Source organism: Pygocentrus nattereri, chromosome 19, assembly GCF_015220715.1.
Source record: "Pygocentrus nattereri isolate fPygNat1 chromosome 19, fPygNat1.pri, whole genome shotgun sequence".
NCBI lineage: Eukaryota > Metazoa > Chordata > Actinopteri > Characiformes > Serrasalmidae > Pygocentrus > Pygocentrus nattereri.
In genome coordinates, this window is record NC_051229.1 from 19379314 (window position 1) to 19398134 (window position 18821).

The 18821-nt window shown below is 39.0% G+C and overlaps 1 protein-coding gene across 1 annotated transcript; it reads right to left on the reverse strand.

Moving 5' to 3' along the window:
* Positions 1–285: 285 nt before the first annotated feature.
* Positions 286–18588, reverse strand: rab12 (RAB12, member RAS oncogene family). Its single transcript, XM_017722456.2, has 6 exons — positions 18165–18588; positions 14699–14759; positions 9104–9242; positions 8716–8805; positions 8002–8106; positions 286–7363 (listed from the first exon to the last, which is right to left on the reverse strand). The coding sequence occupies exons 1-6, from the start codon at positions 18400–18402 to the stop codon at positions 7256–7258; spliced, it is 741 nt and encodes a 246-aa protein (XP_017577945.1). The 5' UTR covers positions 18403–18588; the 3' UTR covers positions 286–7255.
* Positions 18589–18821: the final 233 nt, after the last annotated feature.

Genomic DNA, 18821 nt, shown 5'->3' on the forward strand with positions numbered 1-18821 from the left:
TCCTCCTCACAGAGCACAGAGCTCAGCTGGTATGAATGTGTGCAGCACTGCTCAACTGTCTCCAGTTTATCACACCATCAGTGACTGATCCCAGCACAGAATTGCAGGATTCAGTACAATCTGATAGCATCATCTGTTGGCTTAAGAGAGGTACTGCATCTCTAGACAGCATTAAAGGAATATTTGTTTGAACAGAATCTGAATCCGCCGCATGTCTTTTAGCACAGACATATTCCATTAAGAAGAAAAGCCACTGATACATAACACATCTATTATACAGAGGAGGATGGGCAGGTGCTTTATTGTGGGTTTTGTTCTTTCACAAGTACATAAAAAACATGTTAAAATGATTGTCCCATGTAATCAACCCACAGATCCAGAACGTACAGATCGAGATTAAGTTGAAGAATTGAAGTTCTCAGAAAGAATCTCAGAATGTGCTCATATAGGTAATAAATATAATCTTTATTTGCACTTCATTAGTTCAAGAATGCCACAAGTTATAAATACCACAAAACTGCTTAAACATGCCAAACTGTTTCAAAAACCTAAAATCAGCCTAAATTCCTCAAACAAAATACTGTTCTTCTCCTTCACGTCTTAATGCGGGGACATTTTCTGTATTCCTTTCATTTCTGTATCATGGAGATTTGGAAAGGCAAGAGTTATTGCTACTCAGGAAATTCTCAAAGTGGCCTGATTTTTTTTGTTAATGTATAAGTGATGAGGTGATGCGGGTTTTCCATGACACGTCCAATAACACAAGTCAAAACCACGGTACAGATTTACTGAGCTTAAAGGGGCTATTGTGCCATCATTAGATTAACAGCGGTTCAGCTTAATTGAGCACATAATTAACCCTGATTGCGCTGTCAAAACACACACAAGTCTAGTGATCTGCAGCTGAACTGCGGGTTCACCTATCAAGTTACACTACACTCGGTCAATGCGTTATACTGCCTTCTCCACAAAACTAGACATTAGAACAAAATTCTGTATCTTTCTGTTAAATACAAACAATACAAATGTTCCAGTTCTAAAATCTGATGGGCGACGGCCTTCAGAGGCGTTTAATTTTATCCTGTATTTATTTGCCAAGGTTTTAAAACCATTTATGTGGCTTGGCAACCTTAGGCTACTGCTAATCACCTACATTTGCATTTACAGCGTTTGGCAGATGCTCTTATCCAGATAAGCGACTTATAATTTTACTTTTTTTTTTTTTTTTTTGGAAGATGGCGTTAGGAGTTTTGCCCAAGGACTCTTATTGGTATAGTGTAGGCGGGGATTGAGCCCCAGTGTACAGCGTAGAAGGCAGAGATGTTACCCACTACACTTTACCAACCACCTACACTGTTCGGCAGAAGAATTTTGTGATAATTATTAGTAAAATACTTTTTTTCCTTGTACCTTACAATGAGGCTAAGTGAATGTCCTTACCATGACATGGACAACACATTGCCTCTCATGCCTTATTCTATCCACAGCAGTCCGTAACATGGCCTAATTTACGCATATGCAAAATTTTGAGTGAAAAGAAGTTAGCATCCTCTACAGACACACATTTTAATGCACAATTACAGTTTTTTTGCTGAATTTAACATATTGAGTAACATAACTGTATGAAAGAAATTGCACATTTATATTGTCGGTCTTCTTTTTCCCAATATGTTTAAAAAAAAAAAAGGTTCTGCACCAAAATGTGCAGGAAAAAGAGTAATATTTATGGTTGATCCCTGTAGAGGATGTGTTAACATATTTTCGCCTTAGCAAAACATGTCATTTGATCTGGCCTGTTCAAATTTTTGCATAGAACTATAAGCCTAACTCTGTATTCTGTCTGTATGATGGTAGCTACAGGTCATCTTTCCTTAAACCTCAGCAAAGCCTGTTTAAGATAAACCTCATTTAAACATCATATACAGCGATGTCTAGTGGCAGATGTGTAATTTCTACATGACTTGCATTAAACTTCACCACCATGTGACTCCTTCAGGTTTCATTTGTATTTAAACCGATGCTAAGCTAACGGCAGCGCAATTGCCCCAAAATGTTTGATTACAAACTGACAAACTTGTTTCTTAACAAAGGTGTAATAATGAGATCAACTTTAAATAAAAACAGGTCAAATCAATAGTTTTTTTCCCTTTACAAAACCGGCAAAGGATCTGAGACAGAAGCCGAAACCAATACTGTAAACAGCTTAGTAAATCTGACTCATGGGGCTTCAAGGATCCAGAGTACAAAGAAAGAAAAAACAAAACAGGAAAAACAATGATCTGCACAGTATAAGTAAAGTAAAAAGCACTTTGTGATAAACGAAGGCCCGTCATCAACAAAGCCAACATTTTCACAACATGGCACAAACTGGCAAAAAACAATATTAAAAGGTTAGTACACGTTTCCTAAACCTGTCAGGAAATGAGCGAAACACAGTCAGTTTTAGGCTGCTTCATAATACTCTGTGGTTAGAAATCATAAAGTAAACATGAAGACCAAATGCGTGGTCTCCTAATAGCAGAAACACATGGAGCTGTGTGAAAGCAAACCACGTACCGCTATGCAAGGGGTAGGTGTTCACTAGAGAAACCACCAGCCATCTCTCTCTTAAAGAGAGGAGGGAAAAACGGACACAAACTGGAGTTATTCTACTAAACGCATCAACGTGCACTCATTCACACCTGCGTTATTCCATGTGAACTCATCTAGATCCCATCAGGATGTCATGGATTTCCATTTTAAAAATCAAGCAGAAACTCTGATTAAATCATGCTACTACCCACAATTTTAAAACTGTGCACATGATAATGTTCTTCTACTTCTAAATCTTGCCACTGCAAGTTCGAGTTAAGCTGCCAAAAGAATTACCGAATTGAGCTGAAACTTCAGCTGCATATAAATACAACAAAAAGAGCAATATTTAAAACAAACCATTTTACAGTGCAGAATAAAATACTGTGTACATATGAAGATGTTTTATTGAATATTTTTATGCTTTTTTGGTTTTGGAAACAGCAAGATCCAAAGCATTATTAAGTGACAATGTTACTGATTATTCTTAGTTATTAGCTAATAAATGATCTGCCTTGAGATTTAATCCCCACATATTAACTTGGATGTATTTTAACTTCATACCAAGCGTTCAACATTTCTCATTTTTACAGCTTCCTGCAAATTTCTTGAAACTTCTAAAGTTATAGAGTAGAATAATCAATCAATTTCAACCAAAAAACAAATCTGCAAAACGTTTATATGATTGAAAACAATGGCAAATAGATTCTAAATGTTTGAACAGTATTGCACGGTTTCACCCATTTCAGCTCAGTTGAGTCATGCTGTTTACTCAAAATTTACAATGTGACTTTGAACCTTCATAACTAAAAAACTTTATGGAGCACAGCTTTGAAATTCTGCATGGTTCTATGAATTAAATCAAAGGTTTTAACTGATTTTTTCTCCATGTAAATCCATGTCGTGACATGCCAGGCTCTAGGTGATTTGGTGTGGATTGACCTGTGCGTGTTTCTCTGCACATTATAAAAACATAAAATTAATAAGAACGCTATAAACAGACCAACTCATCAACACCTTCCTCCCAACTTCATACAGTTCTGTGCATTATACTAATCTGTGATACAAGAGGCACAATGGGAAATTTGGGTAGAGGCTAAAATAGTATAAAATATTGAGAAAAACTGAGAGCCAGATTTAGGACTTAATTCAAGAAATGTTGATGGGTCTTATTCCAAAAAAGCTGCCATCTTGACAGACTAACGTTAAAGAAATACTCTAGCATTTTTACCTCATCTCTATCTACACACAGCCAGTTACCACAGACACTTTCTGATGCACCTTCTCACTGGTTTCTACTGTAACTGATCTGGGAAATACACTGAAATGACTGCCTGTGGTAACTCAATGAACACTACACTAGAAAGAGATTACACTGAATGCCAGAGTATTCCTTTAAATCGCTGTCTTGTGAAACTTGTGAAACACTGGCTACCTGGGCAAATATCTTTCTGTTCCCATGGTATTATCTACAAAACTTAGGACTTTATAAGATGTTCCAGAAAAAGGTGTAACATTTATATTTGATCATTCAACTGTACTTTACAAAGCATTATTATATAACCCCTAAACTACAGTCGATGTTAATTACTATTTACTCAAACAACGTGGGCGCCTGTTCAGCCAGCTCCACCAAAAGGCAGAAAGATCCATGTTCTTTCTGTTGAAGTGGAGAGCCCCAGAGACACTGAAACTGCCATCATAAAATGTCTTGTCTTCTATCCAGCTTGCTCTTTCTATGAAGTGGTAGCCCTTTCAATTCCAGTTCCAAAGCACAGGGCAATGCCTCTCTCCACTGAAGCCTCTATTAGTGTCATACTGTTGCTCCACTTGCAGCACAAGTCAAAAACAGCACTAGTAATGGACTACACTGCAGCAACAAGGTTATTAGTGCGGTGTAATCACCTGAACACAGTCTGCCTAGTAAAAGTTCAGCATTTCAGCTTGTTTGTGAACTAGCTACAAGTGTGGATTGTAGTGCAAAAACATGACGTGTGCAAAAACACACAAGACTGACAGACTGTGCGGACACTGTAAATCTGACCACCACCCCCAAAACAGGCAACTGCTAATAGCCACCACAGAAATAAACAGCTTATGGACATCTGCCGAAGTGAAAAGCTCTTGTCTCTTTGCATTTATTTCCACTGTTCCAAACGAATCACTGGGAAGATAACCTACATTCAAGGGCTGCACAATATACTGCAAATAGCTGTTGTAATATTGGCGATTTCAGCCTTAGCAATACCAACATTGTAGAATGCTGTAGTATGACCCCTCTAAACAATCAAAAAACGTTTTACGTGTTGTGAGCATCATGACTAATCCCCGTTTACACCTGGTCACTTTACTGAGGATTACATCCAGATAGACACTATCCACAAAAAAAGCATGTGTAAACACACCAAAGACGCATGAAAAGTGATTTAAATCCAATCACTCAAATCATTCTGAAAGTGGTCTGAGACGCATTTCAGCCAGATGTTATTAAGTGTAAATTCATCCATCTCGCCAAGCAACAATCGCAATACTGCGCTGGTGTCTCCCCCTGCTGTTCTGAGGAATAATAGAACCACCGAACAGAGGTACCCCTACTCCTTCACTTCAACGCCTCACATGAGTTTATCCTTAGCTTTTACTAAAACATGAGGCTATAAACTTCCAACTGCTGGCGTTTTGTAAACATTGATGAAAAGCTTGATTAAGGAAATGAATATCACCAAGAAAAACTGTCATTTTCAAGGTGACAACCACCTAAACATAATCAGGCAATAGCTCATCTACTTATTACGAGTGCTTTGCTATTGACCGATGTAATTTACCTGTATAATTTGAAAGTTTTCACAATTTTAGAAGTAAATGGCCATGAAAGCCTGGGGTACAAGGAGTCCCGTCTAATACAGATTCCCCATAAACTTTTACCAGTCAAAATAAACAATTCAATCACACTTTGTTGCGTTTTCTCTTTTTAAGACTTAACTGCCAACTAATCAATAGATCAGACTGTGGATCTGTGGATACAGACTATTGATTCACATGAAATTCTGTTGCAATGTGCAAAATGGACAAAACACATCCCCTCACGTGAGGAAAAAGCCCTTAGAGCACAACCAGAATTTTAAAGAGTGATATGGGAATAGTTCCTGTTTCCATAGCCTACACTTTGTCAACTGAGGTCCATTTATTATGTTTGTGTTCTACATTTGTTATCATTTTTCCATGTCCTTCAGAATGAAAAAGGCTGTTTTTTGTTACTGTGCCTTTAAGACTGATCTGTGTAAATGACCTCTGTTCTGATTAGCCCCACTGTACTGTGCTGTGCTCCCAAAATCCCAAACACTCCTTATAACTTCAATTAAAAAAGGGGGTATACGTAAATCAAAAGAGCCATATACAGACTCCATGGGCTAGGAAATAAATGACAATTTTTACAGCACATTAACAACTTATACGACAAATAATCAGGAAAAAAATTGTTATCCATGATGTGGGTCCTTTAAAATTGCTGCATCTGGTGTAACTTACTTCAATATGCTACCGAGCACACACAGCACAAGTATTGAGGTTTCAGTTCATTGATACAGTTAGGAGGCGATATAAGGTTGACACCTGTGCCTACCATACAGCAATCGGTTTTCAAGCTGACCAACCAAGACAAATCAATTCAATTACCAACTGGAAATGCAAGTGGTTAAAATTTTAATCAGGTTAGTCTGCATTCTAGTCACGTAAAACGACCAGGTGTAAAAGGGGTCTTGAATGTTCTAGATGTTTCTAAGGTTGTTGGGACCCAATCAAGGCTTTTCATAATCCAACAAACGTGCATCATTTTGATCAAAACAGGTCAGGTCAATCTTTAATCATATTTCATCAAATGTTGACTGCAAGTTCTACATAGTTTTTTACTATACTGCGTGGCTCATAATCATAAAATGTAGCTATATAAATCATACTGTGGTATTCTGTTCATATTGTGCAGCCATACACAGTTGATGCTGATCTTTGCGAAAAGTGTTTAGAGGAGCCCTCACTAACACTCCAAATGCTACAGAGATACAGAAACAAACCATTAGGGTTTGTATTACACTTGTACAGAAGAGTGAATATTAAACTAAATAAGTTCATGTGTGAAGAGAGTCAGTCGTCTTCTACCTACCCCCTGTCTTCTCCATGTGTTGGCACAGCATCAAAAGAGAGGGGATGTTTACCTAGAAGGCACCTGTAGGACACCCTGACCAAGGGCCTCTTGGACATGAGGTAGAGTGGGTGGGGTAGTATAGTAAAGGGGTGATGAATGTATGTGACAATGCCTTCCACATCTAAATGTACAGAGCTGGAGCAGAATACATTGGCCAGCTTGGGGACTTTAGGTGCTTGTGAAGGCGCGACCTAAAGGTTACATTCTACAGAGGACATGCCAAGTAGTGGTGGATTCTTACAGGGGATGGAGACAACAGAAGCTTTTAACTGTTTTGCAGAGTCTTCTCTCACTCTGGGCGCTGCATGACTGACAATTCACCCACATGCTCCACATGAGCTGGAGTCCACAGCCCCCTGCTAGTAGGAGGTTGTCAGTGCAGGTGCATTCACCCTCTGGTGGTCAGAAACTGTAATTGCAGGTGCCCAGGGTAGACAACAGGAGACAGTGGGGTTTCTGGGGGTTCAGAAAAGACAGGGAGTAGTATCAACAGCAACGCATACGAGGAGGGGGCAGCTCCGGGGGCACTTCTGGCTCCGGCTGGAGAGAAAGGACACTGTTGGAAAGCTCCCTACTGGGCACTTCAAGAGGCATCTGCAAAAACAAAAAACATGATATGAAACAACATACAAATGCCTAGAGTACGACTACTTGACATGGACATAAAATGTCCAATGTTCAGTAAAGCTGACGGATATCACAGTGATAATATGAGAAGTGATAAATTATTACTACAATAATGTGCCTTGGACTAGATATGATGCAATTTTTTGGCTGTGTGAACAGAAATCTAAGTTCTCTTTTAAGCAACCAGCAAAATACAAAATTACAAAAGCTACAATCGCTAATGTGCAAAATAAAAACAGTTACAATAAAAACTTACATCAGAAGTGCAAGTACATTTTTTGTACACTGAAAGGCTGAGAAACAGTCGTCTTTATAGGAACTTTGATCTGTTCTGCCACAGCAGCTCTTAACGTGTTTATCATGGAAACTCATACCGCGGTAACAATAAAACACTGATTCATCCTACAGCCCTACTGCAGAGTAATATATCATCACTGTTAAAAACCTTGGATCTCCAATTACCATGACAATACATAAAAACAGTTTTAACTTCTAATGGAAGGTAATGTGAAAAGTGAAATTTTAACATAATGCAAAGGGCAACAGTTTTCAAACTAAAAAATTAAAAGGCATCATAATGGAATAGAAAACGGACCAGTACTAACCTTACTCAAAATGTCATCCACTAGTTTGAGGAAGATCTCATCCACGTTAAAGTTATCCTTAGCACTGGCCTCACAGAAACGCATCCCTGATATACGGGAAGCAAACTGCCAATCAAGAGAGAGAAGGTATGTGCTAGACTGAATGAAAGAGCTTCACAACTCAACAATGTATAATTTAGTATTTACAATCAGGTTCTCCTGGAAACAATTAGACACTTATTTAACTGTATCCAATGCGTGCAAAAGGTGCCTGACAGCATAATGTCACAGTCAAAACAAAACCTTTTGTCACCAAGAAAGTAGCTTTACATGAAAAGAAAAAAAAAACAAACAAAAAAAACACAACTTTAAACAAAGATTTAAGTAAAAAGACTACATTCAAACTCATTTTACAGATACACACAGACAAACACAGACATTAATAGTAAGACATATATATTTTCAACAAGCCATAATAAGGCAAACATACATCTCTTTATGTTTCAAATGGAATGACTTAAAATTAAGCCCACACTCACGTTTAAAAAACTCTCGGTAATGTGACTAATGAAGATAAAAGCTAAAAAAAAAAAAAAAAAAAAGTTCTGCTGGAAAGTAGATCTATAGAAGGAGGGCTGGTGGCCACCGGCTTAAAATTTTGCAGACTTACTGGGCACAATAAAAAACAGATGAGATAGTTGGTCAGGAACTTTTTTCCTCTGACTTGACACTCACCCTCTCGGCCTGTTGTCGTGTGATGATGCGGTCTGCCTCACAGTCTAGCTTGTTCCCGACCAACAGGAGCTCAGCATCCTCTGACGCATACTGTAAAATACACAACTCTAATGCTTAGTGCTAATAAAACTCCAAAAAAACTCTCAGACCGCACATCAGCAACAGTCATACTCTTTGCATACATAACTACACACCTAAAGGAAACAGATATATACAAAATCTTAGGTAAGGAGGGAATAATTTTTGTTCAGAGCATAAGTAACAAATCTTTCATGATCATAATCAAAGACATTATCATCATAGTATTGTCAACTGATATTGTATCAGTATATCACTGATATACTGATACAGCACATCATGCTGCTAGTATAATTGCTACTGTACATACCTTGTCGATCATTTTCATCCATTTGGGCAGATCATCAAATGTCTCCTGCTTGGTGATATCATACACTATTACGATGCCCTTAGCTCCTCGGTAATAGGCTGAGGTGATGCTGTTAAACCTCTCCTGACCAGCTGTGTCCCTAGAAAACACCACCATATTACTGCATTTCTGCAAATTATGGCATTCCTACATAACACATTACTGGGTCACTATAATCACCACTTCATTACTGTATCACTGAAAACCTCAATAATAATAGTTTGGTGATTTTCCCACTCAAAACACATCAAATTCAAGTCATCAGCTAATTAAAAGGTTTGGTTGGAGCGGTACAGCAGGGAAAACACCAAACTGTGCTGGACTCCGGCCCACGGCTTCCTACCCCTGGACTACACAATGCTACTTACTCAGAAGGACATGCATGACTTCACAATGTTTTTGATAGGTTGCTGGAGTCTAAAGATTTAGCTAAATTAAAGTTCTAAAGTTCTAAGAATTTGCAGTAAGCAAGCAATAAGGAATGAGTCAGATCAGAACAGTGTCACAGTGAAAAACTCCATTTCAAGATCACGACAAAAAGAAAACTGTTAAACCAATAAAACACTGCTGCAGTGATTTCCAATGCATCCACCGGAAATTATGGATTCATTTTGGTTAAATCATGGAAAGAGACCTCCACTTCAATGCTGTTTTAACATGCCTTTAACTTGCCTCACGACACAAAAATGCACTACCTACAAAGGGCTACTTGTGTACCACCTACAAGGAACAAGGAGACGATGAGAAGGGCATAATTCATTAGAAACACTTGACCTTGGTCTCAGTGACCTAATCAGCCAACTAAGCAAAACATTTCAAGCATAGCATACATAAGCTTGTGAAAAACTGCTTCGACTGGCTTAAGTTTCAGATTTAGAACCTGAATTGGCCTTTTCTGCTATTGCTATTTTTAATCATTATTTTAAAAATTGCTACAGTGCCTTTAACTAGAAAGCAAGTAGAATAAGGTAACATAGTTGCATCAGCAGTCACAACAGACAGAATAGTCTGCCACAGAAAGCCTAATATGACCTTTGGTGGTAGACAGCAAACCTGATATTCCATTATTTTTAACAGAGCTGCAATGGAGAATTCCACGATCCATCTACAGTTCAGTGAAAGGCAGTGTTAAGCAGAGGCAGTGGGAAAGAAAAACAATTGATGTTTTGAGATCCAAGAATGGCGAACTTCTCTTTGTTTAAGTCCAGGATCTCCCAGTACTGTACAACAGAAAAAAATAAAAGATATATAGAATATGTTCCTGCCCCCCCCCAGTCTTAAATAAGGAACTGACATGGCTAAAGCTTTTCTCTGATAATCATCTGATTAGCCAGTAACAGGCATCGTTTCCATTTCTGTACACCCTCAGAAAAAAGGTATGAAACTATCAGTAGTATCCCTCTTGTCACTGGGGTGGTACTCTCAAGGGTACATCTCATTACCTTTAGTCAGAGAACATAATGGCACCATAATCCATTGAAATGATAGAAGTTGTATTGACTCCACACACCTCGTCTCATCTCCAGGCTTTTTATTTTATTGTTCCATTTTAAAACATTAGGCTATAAAAAGATAGAAATATCTACTTTTCACCTGGGAAACATATTTATGGTTCACAATTGGACCTTAAAAATCACCGTTGTACCTTTGAGGGAACATTTACACTGTTTGTACCTTGATGAATGAAAATTGCCTGCACAGTAACTTTTTTCTAACAGTGAATGCCACCACCGGATGCGTCCCACTATAAAGCAAGGAGTGACAGTATTTTCAATGTCAATGTGAATGCAACACTAAAGTTTTAATATTTTAAGTATTTTAGCGCTCCGGTTGCCTTGCTTTGTCTGTTGTTTTTAGGGGTCACCTAACTTAATGCAATGTACTTAATACAAATACCATCAAACTTATACAGTTATTGACCAAGTGATTCCCACAAGCAGAAATGGCGAGGCCTACACAATGAGGTCACATTAAAACAGTAATTGAAATGGAGGCAATAATTCTCTTCATTTAGCCTTCTTACATGATGGAAAAAAACAGCCTTTGATAAAACTCAGATTATTGACTCCTTCAAAGAGCTTCTGCTATTTCACTGGATTTAGAGAAAAAATATATCCATTAATTTTACTGTACCTTATTCACCCTAGCCTGGTTGCACTTTCCAAAAACAGGGCATGAGGTCACAAAAAGGAATGGTGAGGCGTCGATGACATGTTAAGGTGAACAGTGGTGGAGCCGATGATGCTGGGTTGCTGGATGTGAGTGGACATGTGACACAGACAATGTGACAGTTAGAGGCAGCCATCTGCAGAGATGGAGGGTAAGACAGGCTGGGCTGGGTGTGTGGGGGTTAGAGGTTAACATAAACAGCAGGAAGAATGGAGGGTTAGAGGGGTTCCGTTCAATGATTTCTGACATGTTAAGAAGCCGTTGGTCAACACATTTGTTGAACACAAGAACTCACATGATAAAGGAATTAAAGAACATGCTGGTTGCAAAAATTACATTTGCTCCATTAAGCAGCATGCCACAGACATTGTCCTAATTATTTCTAATTAGATAGCTTTCCAAATGTTGCTACTTATTTTTACTCATGATGAAACACTAAGTGCTTCTGACAAATGTAATAAGCATGTACCAATGAAATGTGACTGTCTTTCCCTTTTTTAACAACAGCAGATTTTAATCTTAGAGGTATTTTGAGTTGACAAGTTGTGGGTATAGGTTTCTCTAGATCAGGGGTCAGCACTATGCGGCTCCAAAGTGGCTCCACACCTGAATTTGATGTTTAGGTAAAAATAAAATCCTCCTTTGCAGCAAAATAAAGCTCTGCTGATCTTTCGAACATAGTTTTATCAATAAATGGTCTTAAATGCTGGACTTAATGTAACCTATAACTGCTAATTCGCCCACCTCTAACCATAAAGACTGGAATGCAGACTGCTGGTCACATAGCAATGCAGACAACAATCTTACCTAGCTAGTAGCTAACGAAGCGGCAAAGAGAAAGACTTAAGAGGAACATCGGTAATATAGAGACAAATGGACTTATTTGCATTTATAAGCATGATGCTGGTTTCCTGATACATTTAATCTGTAAAAAAACTGTCAAACATTAAAAAGTTGAAGATTAAGTCAGTTTCTTGTTACAGTTTTCCCGCTCCATCTTAAATGATGCCGCAGCTGCATTCTGGTGTCTCGGGCACCATTTAAGGTGGAATGGAAACATTAGAACAACAAGCTAGAGAATGAGATGCTGACTTCAGCGTCATAAAAAGTCGAATGTTGAGATACATTTTACAAGAAATTTGTCTACTTTTGAGGAAAGGTTTCCTGCCAGAGATGTGACAAAAGTGGCTATTGCTGAGCTAAAGCTTAAAGCAGAGCGTTTTTATTTATATTATATTTGTAGCCTACACTAGGACATTTGCACGTACTGAGACAAGATGTTAATATGAACATAAACATGTTGCAGCTCCCAAGCTAGTTTGATTTTTGTTGAAAATGGCTCTTCTTGACATTTGGGAACCCCTGCTATAGCTACTTTCTTAAATAATGATACAGCCCAAATTGGAATGACTTAATTTCTCCCCTCATCTCAGATCAGCCAAGACATGCTCAGTTTCCAAAGTTTGCTTTTTTAGTTTCACCCTGTAGCTAAACAGTAATGGAAGCTCAGCATTCTGTAAACTTCATGCCTAAATGCTGATCTACAGTGCATATACACTAGACATTGCAAGAACAGAGTGCTAGACGCAAATGCATGCAGATCTTGTCTGTCTAGGAGGTATGTAACCAGCTGAAGCAGTGGTGGAGTTTGCATGGTTCAAATTTAACTAAACAAATCTCTCTTTGCCCATCTATGCATGTTTCCACTGGTTATGTGCTTCTACAGCACCCCACCACAATCCACTCAGACTGAGTTACCAAACTCCTAACTACCTATTTTTGCCCCAGCCTCCAGATACTAACAGGGGCTTGGTAAATGTGCATATTACACACTTATTACATAGTGGCACCAACCTCACAGTATTGTTATCGCAGTTGTTGAGATCTGCAATTAGTTTTTAATAACCACTTTGCACTGAGCATGCATAGAAGAGAGGAACTCATGAAAGAGTTGACAGCTGGTTTAGAACTAAATATAAAAGCATATATATATATGTGTGTGTGCGTGTGTGTGTGTGTGTGTGTGTGTATCTGATGTTACAGCAAAGCAGCAGGGAGGAAGACAAAAAGGGAGAAAGCAATTTAGAGGGAAGGACCCAAGGGAAGGTCAGCAACACAGAGAGGGGCATGGAGGAGGTCAGTAAACATGACATGTTATTATGATCCATCAGACTCAAGCACATTGCAGTCATACTTCATACGGCTGCAAACTCATTATCAGAAGCAAGCAAGCAGGACCTCCCCTAATGGAAGTGGTGATGAGTAGGCTATGGTAGATAAGTGGGGATGCATTGATCTGAAGGTTCAAACTGCATTGATTTCAGAATGTTAGAAATGTAGTGATGTTCACTATAAAGCATGTGTTCACGTTTTGGCCAAAACTGTATTCTCAGGCAATTTTCCTAGGTAATGCACATTTGTGTATTTTTACAATTAATTCTGAATTGTGCAAAAAAACAAAGCCATACAAAAGTTCAGAATGATTTGGAATGTTAACCATTTTGATAATTTTATATAAAATAAGAAAATTATTCAATATGGATATAATCACTATTCTATTCTAAACTATTCTACAAAAGATGTACTGTATTCAATATTTCAAGAAATCTGTGAAAAAGAAGTGAATAAAATAATAATATGCTGTAATTACCTATTTACATTACATTACCTGCCTTGGGATTTAATCTCTACTATGATGTGATGAACTTTGGATATTAAAGCTATGTAAGTTTAGGGGATTTGGAGACTTCTCTGGTGGAAATTTTTACATTTTAACAAAAAAAATCTATCTGAGTTTTTGAATCTTCTAGTGCCAGTCATCATTCTAGAAACATCTAAAAATTCTAAATTCTTATTTACAGCTTTCTTGTGTCTTACTAATTATTTGAAATCTGTAAAGTCCCACTGGACTGTCATATGCAAATCAGTTTATACACTTCTCTACAACCAATTTAGTTTTAATGGTTTAATGAAAACTTAACTGCAGTGAAATTTAAGATTTTGTGACGACCTGACTGATTTCCTAAAGTACCTTAGTAAAATTCATAGTCAGGTTTCATCTTTACCACCCAGGTAGATAATGCAGTTTCAGAACATTATTCTCTGATCCTGTTCACAGAACTCCAGAACACATGCTGAGAGAAAATAAGTGTCATATTCACTGATGCGCTGCTGAAAGTCAGCCAGTGCCAGCAATGATTCAGCTTCTGGACAAAGCTGCAGACTGGAACAGATTAGTCTCTGATTGTGACAATGAGCGAAGGGGCCTTATGCTCTAGACTTCCTGGCTGAGAGCAGAGCGAAGTCAATCTTGTGCTTCTGAGACACAGGAAGTGAAATGGTCAGGGTGAGTCAGTGATAAGGACAGAGCACTTCCTGTCCACTTACCAGATCTGCAACCTTATCTTCTTCCCTCTTAGCTCCACTGTTTTGATTTTAAAATCCACACCTTAATATGGGGAGAGAGAGAGAGAGAGAGAGAGAGAGAGAGAGAGAGAGAGAGAGAGAATTTTAGAAGAACATGACACTTGCATGTGCTTGAGAGCAGAAGTTGAGAACACACAAATGTATACATTAATGTAAAAGTCATTAGCTAATACGCTATGAACTCAAATTTGTGGCCAAGAGAGGAAAAAAATAAAAGAGACAAAATCTGAGGCTTGCAAAATTTTCATGACAGACCTATTACACAATGGGGCAATCCTAAGGGCCTTGTAGGCCTTCAGAGCAGCCAATCTTCTTTAAACATCCAATTTAAAACCAATCAGGATTTTTTTCGGTGGTGTCTAGGTAGATAAAGCTAAGCCACACTCTCTCGCTGGTTAGGACTTCAGAAGCTGAACTGAAGGCCTAACATGTAAGATTTACCACTAACATAATGAGGGATTTACAGTGGAATAATCCATTCATGCTTTTTCAAAGGGTGGGACATTTCCAAAGGGTGGGACCAAGTTTGTGAGAGAGAAAAAAAAAAAATCACTCTAGGAAGTTCCAGATACGTCACTGACTGCAAGTATAAGTGGTAGCCTGACCAATGCATTTCACTCAGATGGACAACAGTGCCTGCTCTATGTTAAGGCTCTAAAGGTGTCAAGGTATATGTTAATGTAGAATCTATATCTGTTAGAAGATTTAAATCTGTTAGATTTAAATTAGAAAAATAAATTTCTTTTACTAGCTTTAAATGTCTAAATGTCTAGAAACTTTTGACAGATATTGCCTGAGTTTTTCAAATGATAGCACCTTTACTTCTTCTACAGAAGTTTATACCCTACTCAGTTACATTTAAGTCTTAAAACTTGTTCAATGTTAGTTGTGGTAACAACATCTGCACCTTGCGATCGGTCACATCTCTGAGTTAGAATTTCACTTTAGACCAAGAGTGCAAATAGAAGAACGGAGCTTGAAAGACGTTCAGTCCTGCACTGACAAGCTGGACAAGGTAGTTCCTCTGAATTTCTTTAAGCTGTTTAGTACTTACGTGTTTTTTCTGACTTAAGTTTGCACTTCTACTCAAGTTGGTTTTGGGAATTAACTTTTCAAGGATGCACAATTTATTATTTTTATTTTGGTCAATCTCTGTTGCAGTTTCAACGTGCACTTGCTCCGTATTTGAATGCTGCTGCTAAATCTGTACCAAACTGTAGCATAAGTATGTTCACCTCATTTGCTAAATTGCCACTTACTGCTTACTTTCAATTAGCACTTTATGCCATTCATGCTACTTGAATAGGCAAGTTTTACATTCATCAATTTATAATGCCTGTTGGGCAAATAATGCTACTTATACTGGGGCTAACAATGTACTGAAGATGTGCTAATGTATTCAGTTTAAACAGTGGGGGTTGGGTTTAAGAAAAAAAAAGCCTAGTAAAATAGCCAAAATATAGCCATCAGCCAGTATGGCTGTAAAGAAACTGGAAATGGCCATTAATGACAAGTATCCAGGTACTTTTATTTATGTCAGTGCTTCACTAAGATAACAATAAAACAAGACTTGAATTGAATTAAGAACCATTTGTCAGTGTTTGCACACTGTGAAATTAGACCTCTGCATTTAACCCATCTGTGCAGTGAAACACCCACATACATGCACACTAGTGAACACACACACTAGGGGGCAGTGAGCACACTTGCTCGGAGCAGTGGGCAGCCCTATCCACAGCGCCCGGGGAGCAACTGGGGGTTAGGTGCCTTGCTCACGGGCAATTGAGCCACGGACTGTCAGCTGAGGGAATCAAACCAGAAACCTTCTAGTCACAGGGCTGGTTTCCTAACCTCCAGCCCATGACTGCAGTGCAGTTTTGGTCTACTGCAGCCACCTCAGGCCAATAACATTTGAGCAGCAGTGTGGAAGTGAAGCTTCCAGTAGTTTGTGTTCAGGCAAATGATGTTGGTGGAGTGAGATAAACAGGGGCACTACAGGCTGATATAACAGACTGTGCAGCCGGTGTCACAGAGGTGACGGTGCAGAAAATGGAGGCCAAGCCATGCCATGGCAGCTGTGTGTGAGCCTGACTATTTTGGGAAATTAGTCTGGTGCACCACCGATCTGATCTGAAGGCTTCTCGTTACTGAGTGATATGTGCCAGTGTCAGGTTTCATAAACATACTGTGCTGGAATGAAGGCATTAGAAAGTCTCCAAGCTTAGCTGATCTTTAAGGCTTTTTAAACTCATAACTATAAATATAACCAGCATTAACATTCATCCAACTGGACATAAATTCCTTAATGTGCCAGTTTGTTGTTACTGCCATGACTCTCATCAGTGGTGATCATAAATGAGAAACCAAACTATTTCGCTTGTGATTAGATCAGACAGTTGAGTGTCTCGCACATTTAAGTTTTCCTTTTGAATTTCACCTGCAGATGTTCCAGTTTAAACTCCCCTAAATTCACTATTATTAGTAGTAAAATTCCACAATATCATAAGAACTGTTGATCATCTACATGCTAGCCATTTTTTTCTTCACCCTGAACACAGATCGAGATCATAGAATCTTTATCAAATTAGACTGAAACTCACAAAGTCAGTACAGAGATTCAGAAATGAAAGCCCCACAGCATTATCAGTCCAAGTTTGACTTGACCTCTGAGGTGTTGTTGAGTTCTCAAATTGCTGTCCCAGTAACTAAAACTACACTCTTACAAAAAGGCTGTTCAAGGGTTCTTTAGTAAAGAGAATGGTTCTAATTAGAACCACGAGTTCTAAAAAGAGTACTGGTATTGTTACAAGCTTGACAACACAACAGTACCGAGTCATTGTTGGTGCTATATAGAACCACTTTCAAATACTGCTACTATACAGAGCCATACACAACACATTCCCCATCAACCTGAATAACTATTTCACCAGGCAAAGAACCATTAAAGCATGAAATGGTCCGTTATAGAACTATGGCTCCAAACAGAACCGTTCCCTTCACTAAAGAACCTTTGAAAAAAACATTTTTAAGACTCTACCGTCAGCTCGAAAGGACAGAACGGCAGTGGGAAGTTTGGTCTCACCCTGAAAACTAGTGTCTGAGGCCGTTCGACTCGGAACACAACAGTACAAAAGTGATTAACATATCAAAAGCGACATTAAACACAGCTGCACAGCTTTTTGAAAACAAGGTTTCTTGGTCAGACAGCTCAAGAGAAAATGTCAGCTAAGTGACTTTTAGAATGGACAGTCCACACTTCGGTTTTAGGTTTAGTCAGGCACTAAAGTTTCCAGCTTCCGATAAGAATCCTGTTTTTTAAATAGTGAGGTAGGTTGACTTAGCTAGCTAAAGTTACCCTCCGCCGACAACATTAGCCGGGCAGCGGCAGTTCATGAGCGAGCGCCCAACTTTTTCCTCTCCTTCTTACCGACAGTCGACTTGCAGGCTTCACAGAACGTGTCGTCTGTGAATCTCTCCATAAGGCTCGTCTTTCCCACACCCCGGGAACCAATAATGATGACCTGCAGTTTGTAATCCGCCGGTCTGGGCGGTGTTTTCCTGCGGCGAGCCGAAGCTCCGAGAGCCGGGGAGCCAGTGGCGGAGCCCCCGCCGAACCCAGCAGCGCCTCCGCCGGCCCTCCGCTGGATCTCATAGCGTGACTCCATCAGTACAGACCTACTTCCACATCGGTGACGCTGTTCCTGCTTAGAATGAAGTCTGCATAGCGGGGAAATATTTAAAGGAACTTTCTAAAGTGTCCTGTGTCGAGTTTGTTAAAGTTTTGTTTGTTTGTTGTTTTCTCTTCTCGGTTTGTTGTCCTGCGCTGGGAACGGAGAGAGCGACCGATTACGTCATTGCGCCTTCCGGTTCCGTCGAGCTCCGTAGGGATTCATATGATGGGAAGCTCGAGTCAGTTCATCAAACCGATTCTTTCGATCTGTCCGATTCAATGAATCGAACGTCCACTTTAACGCTTAAATCGCGTTTGTATAGACCTTTTTACAGCGGGCACAGTCGACATTGTCATAATATTAATATTGGGCATCTGTAAATACGGAATCCGAACCGATATCTATTTTTGCAG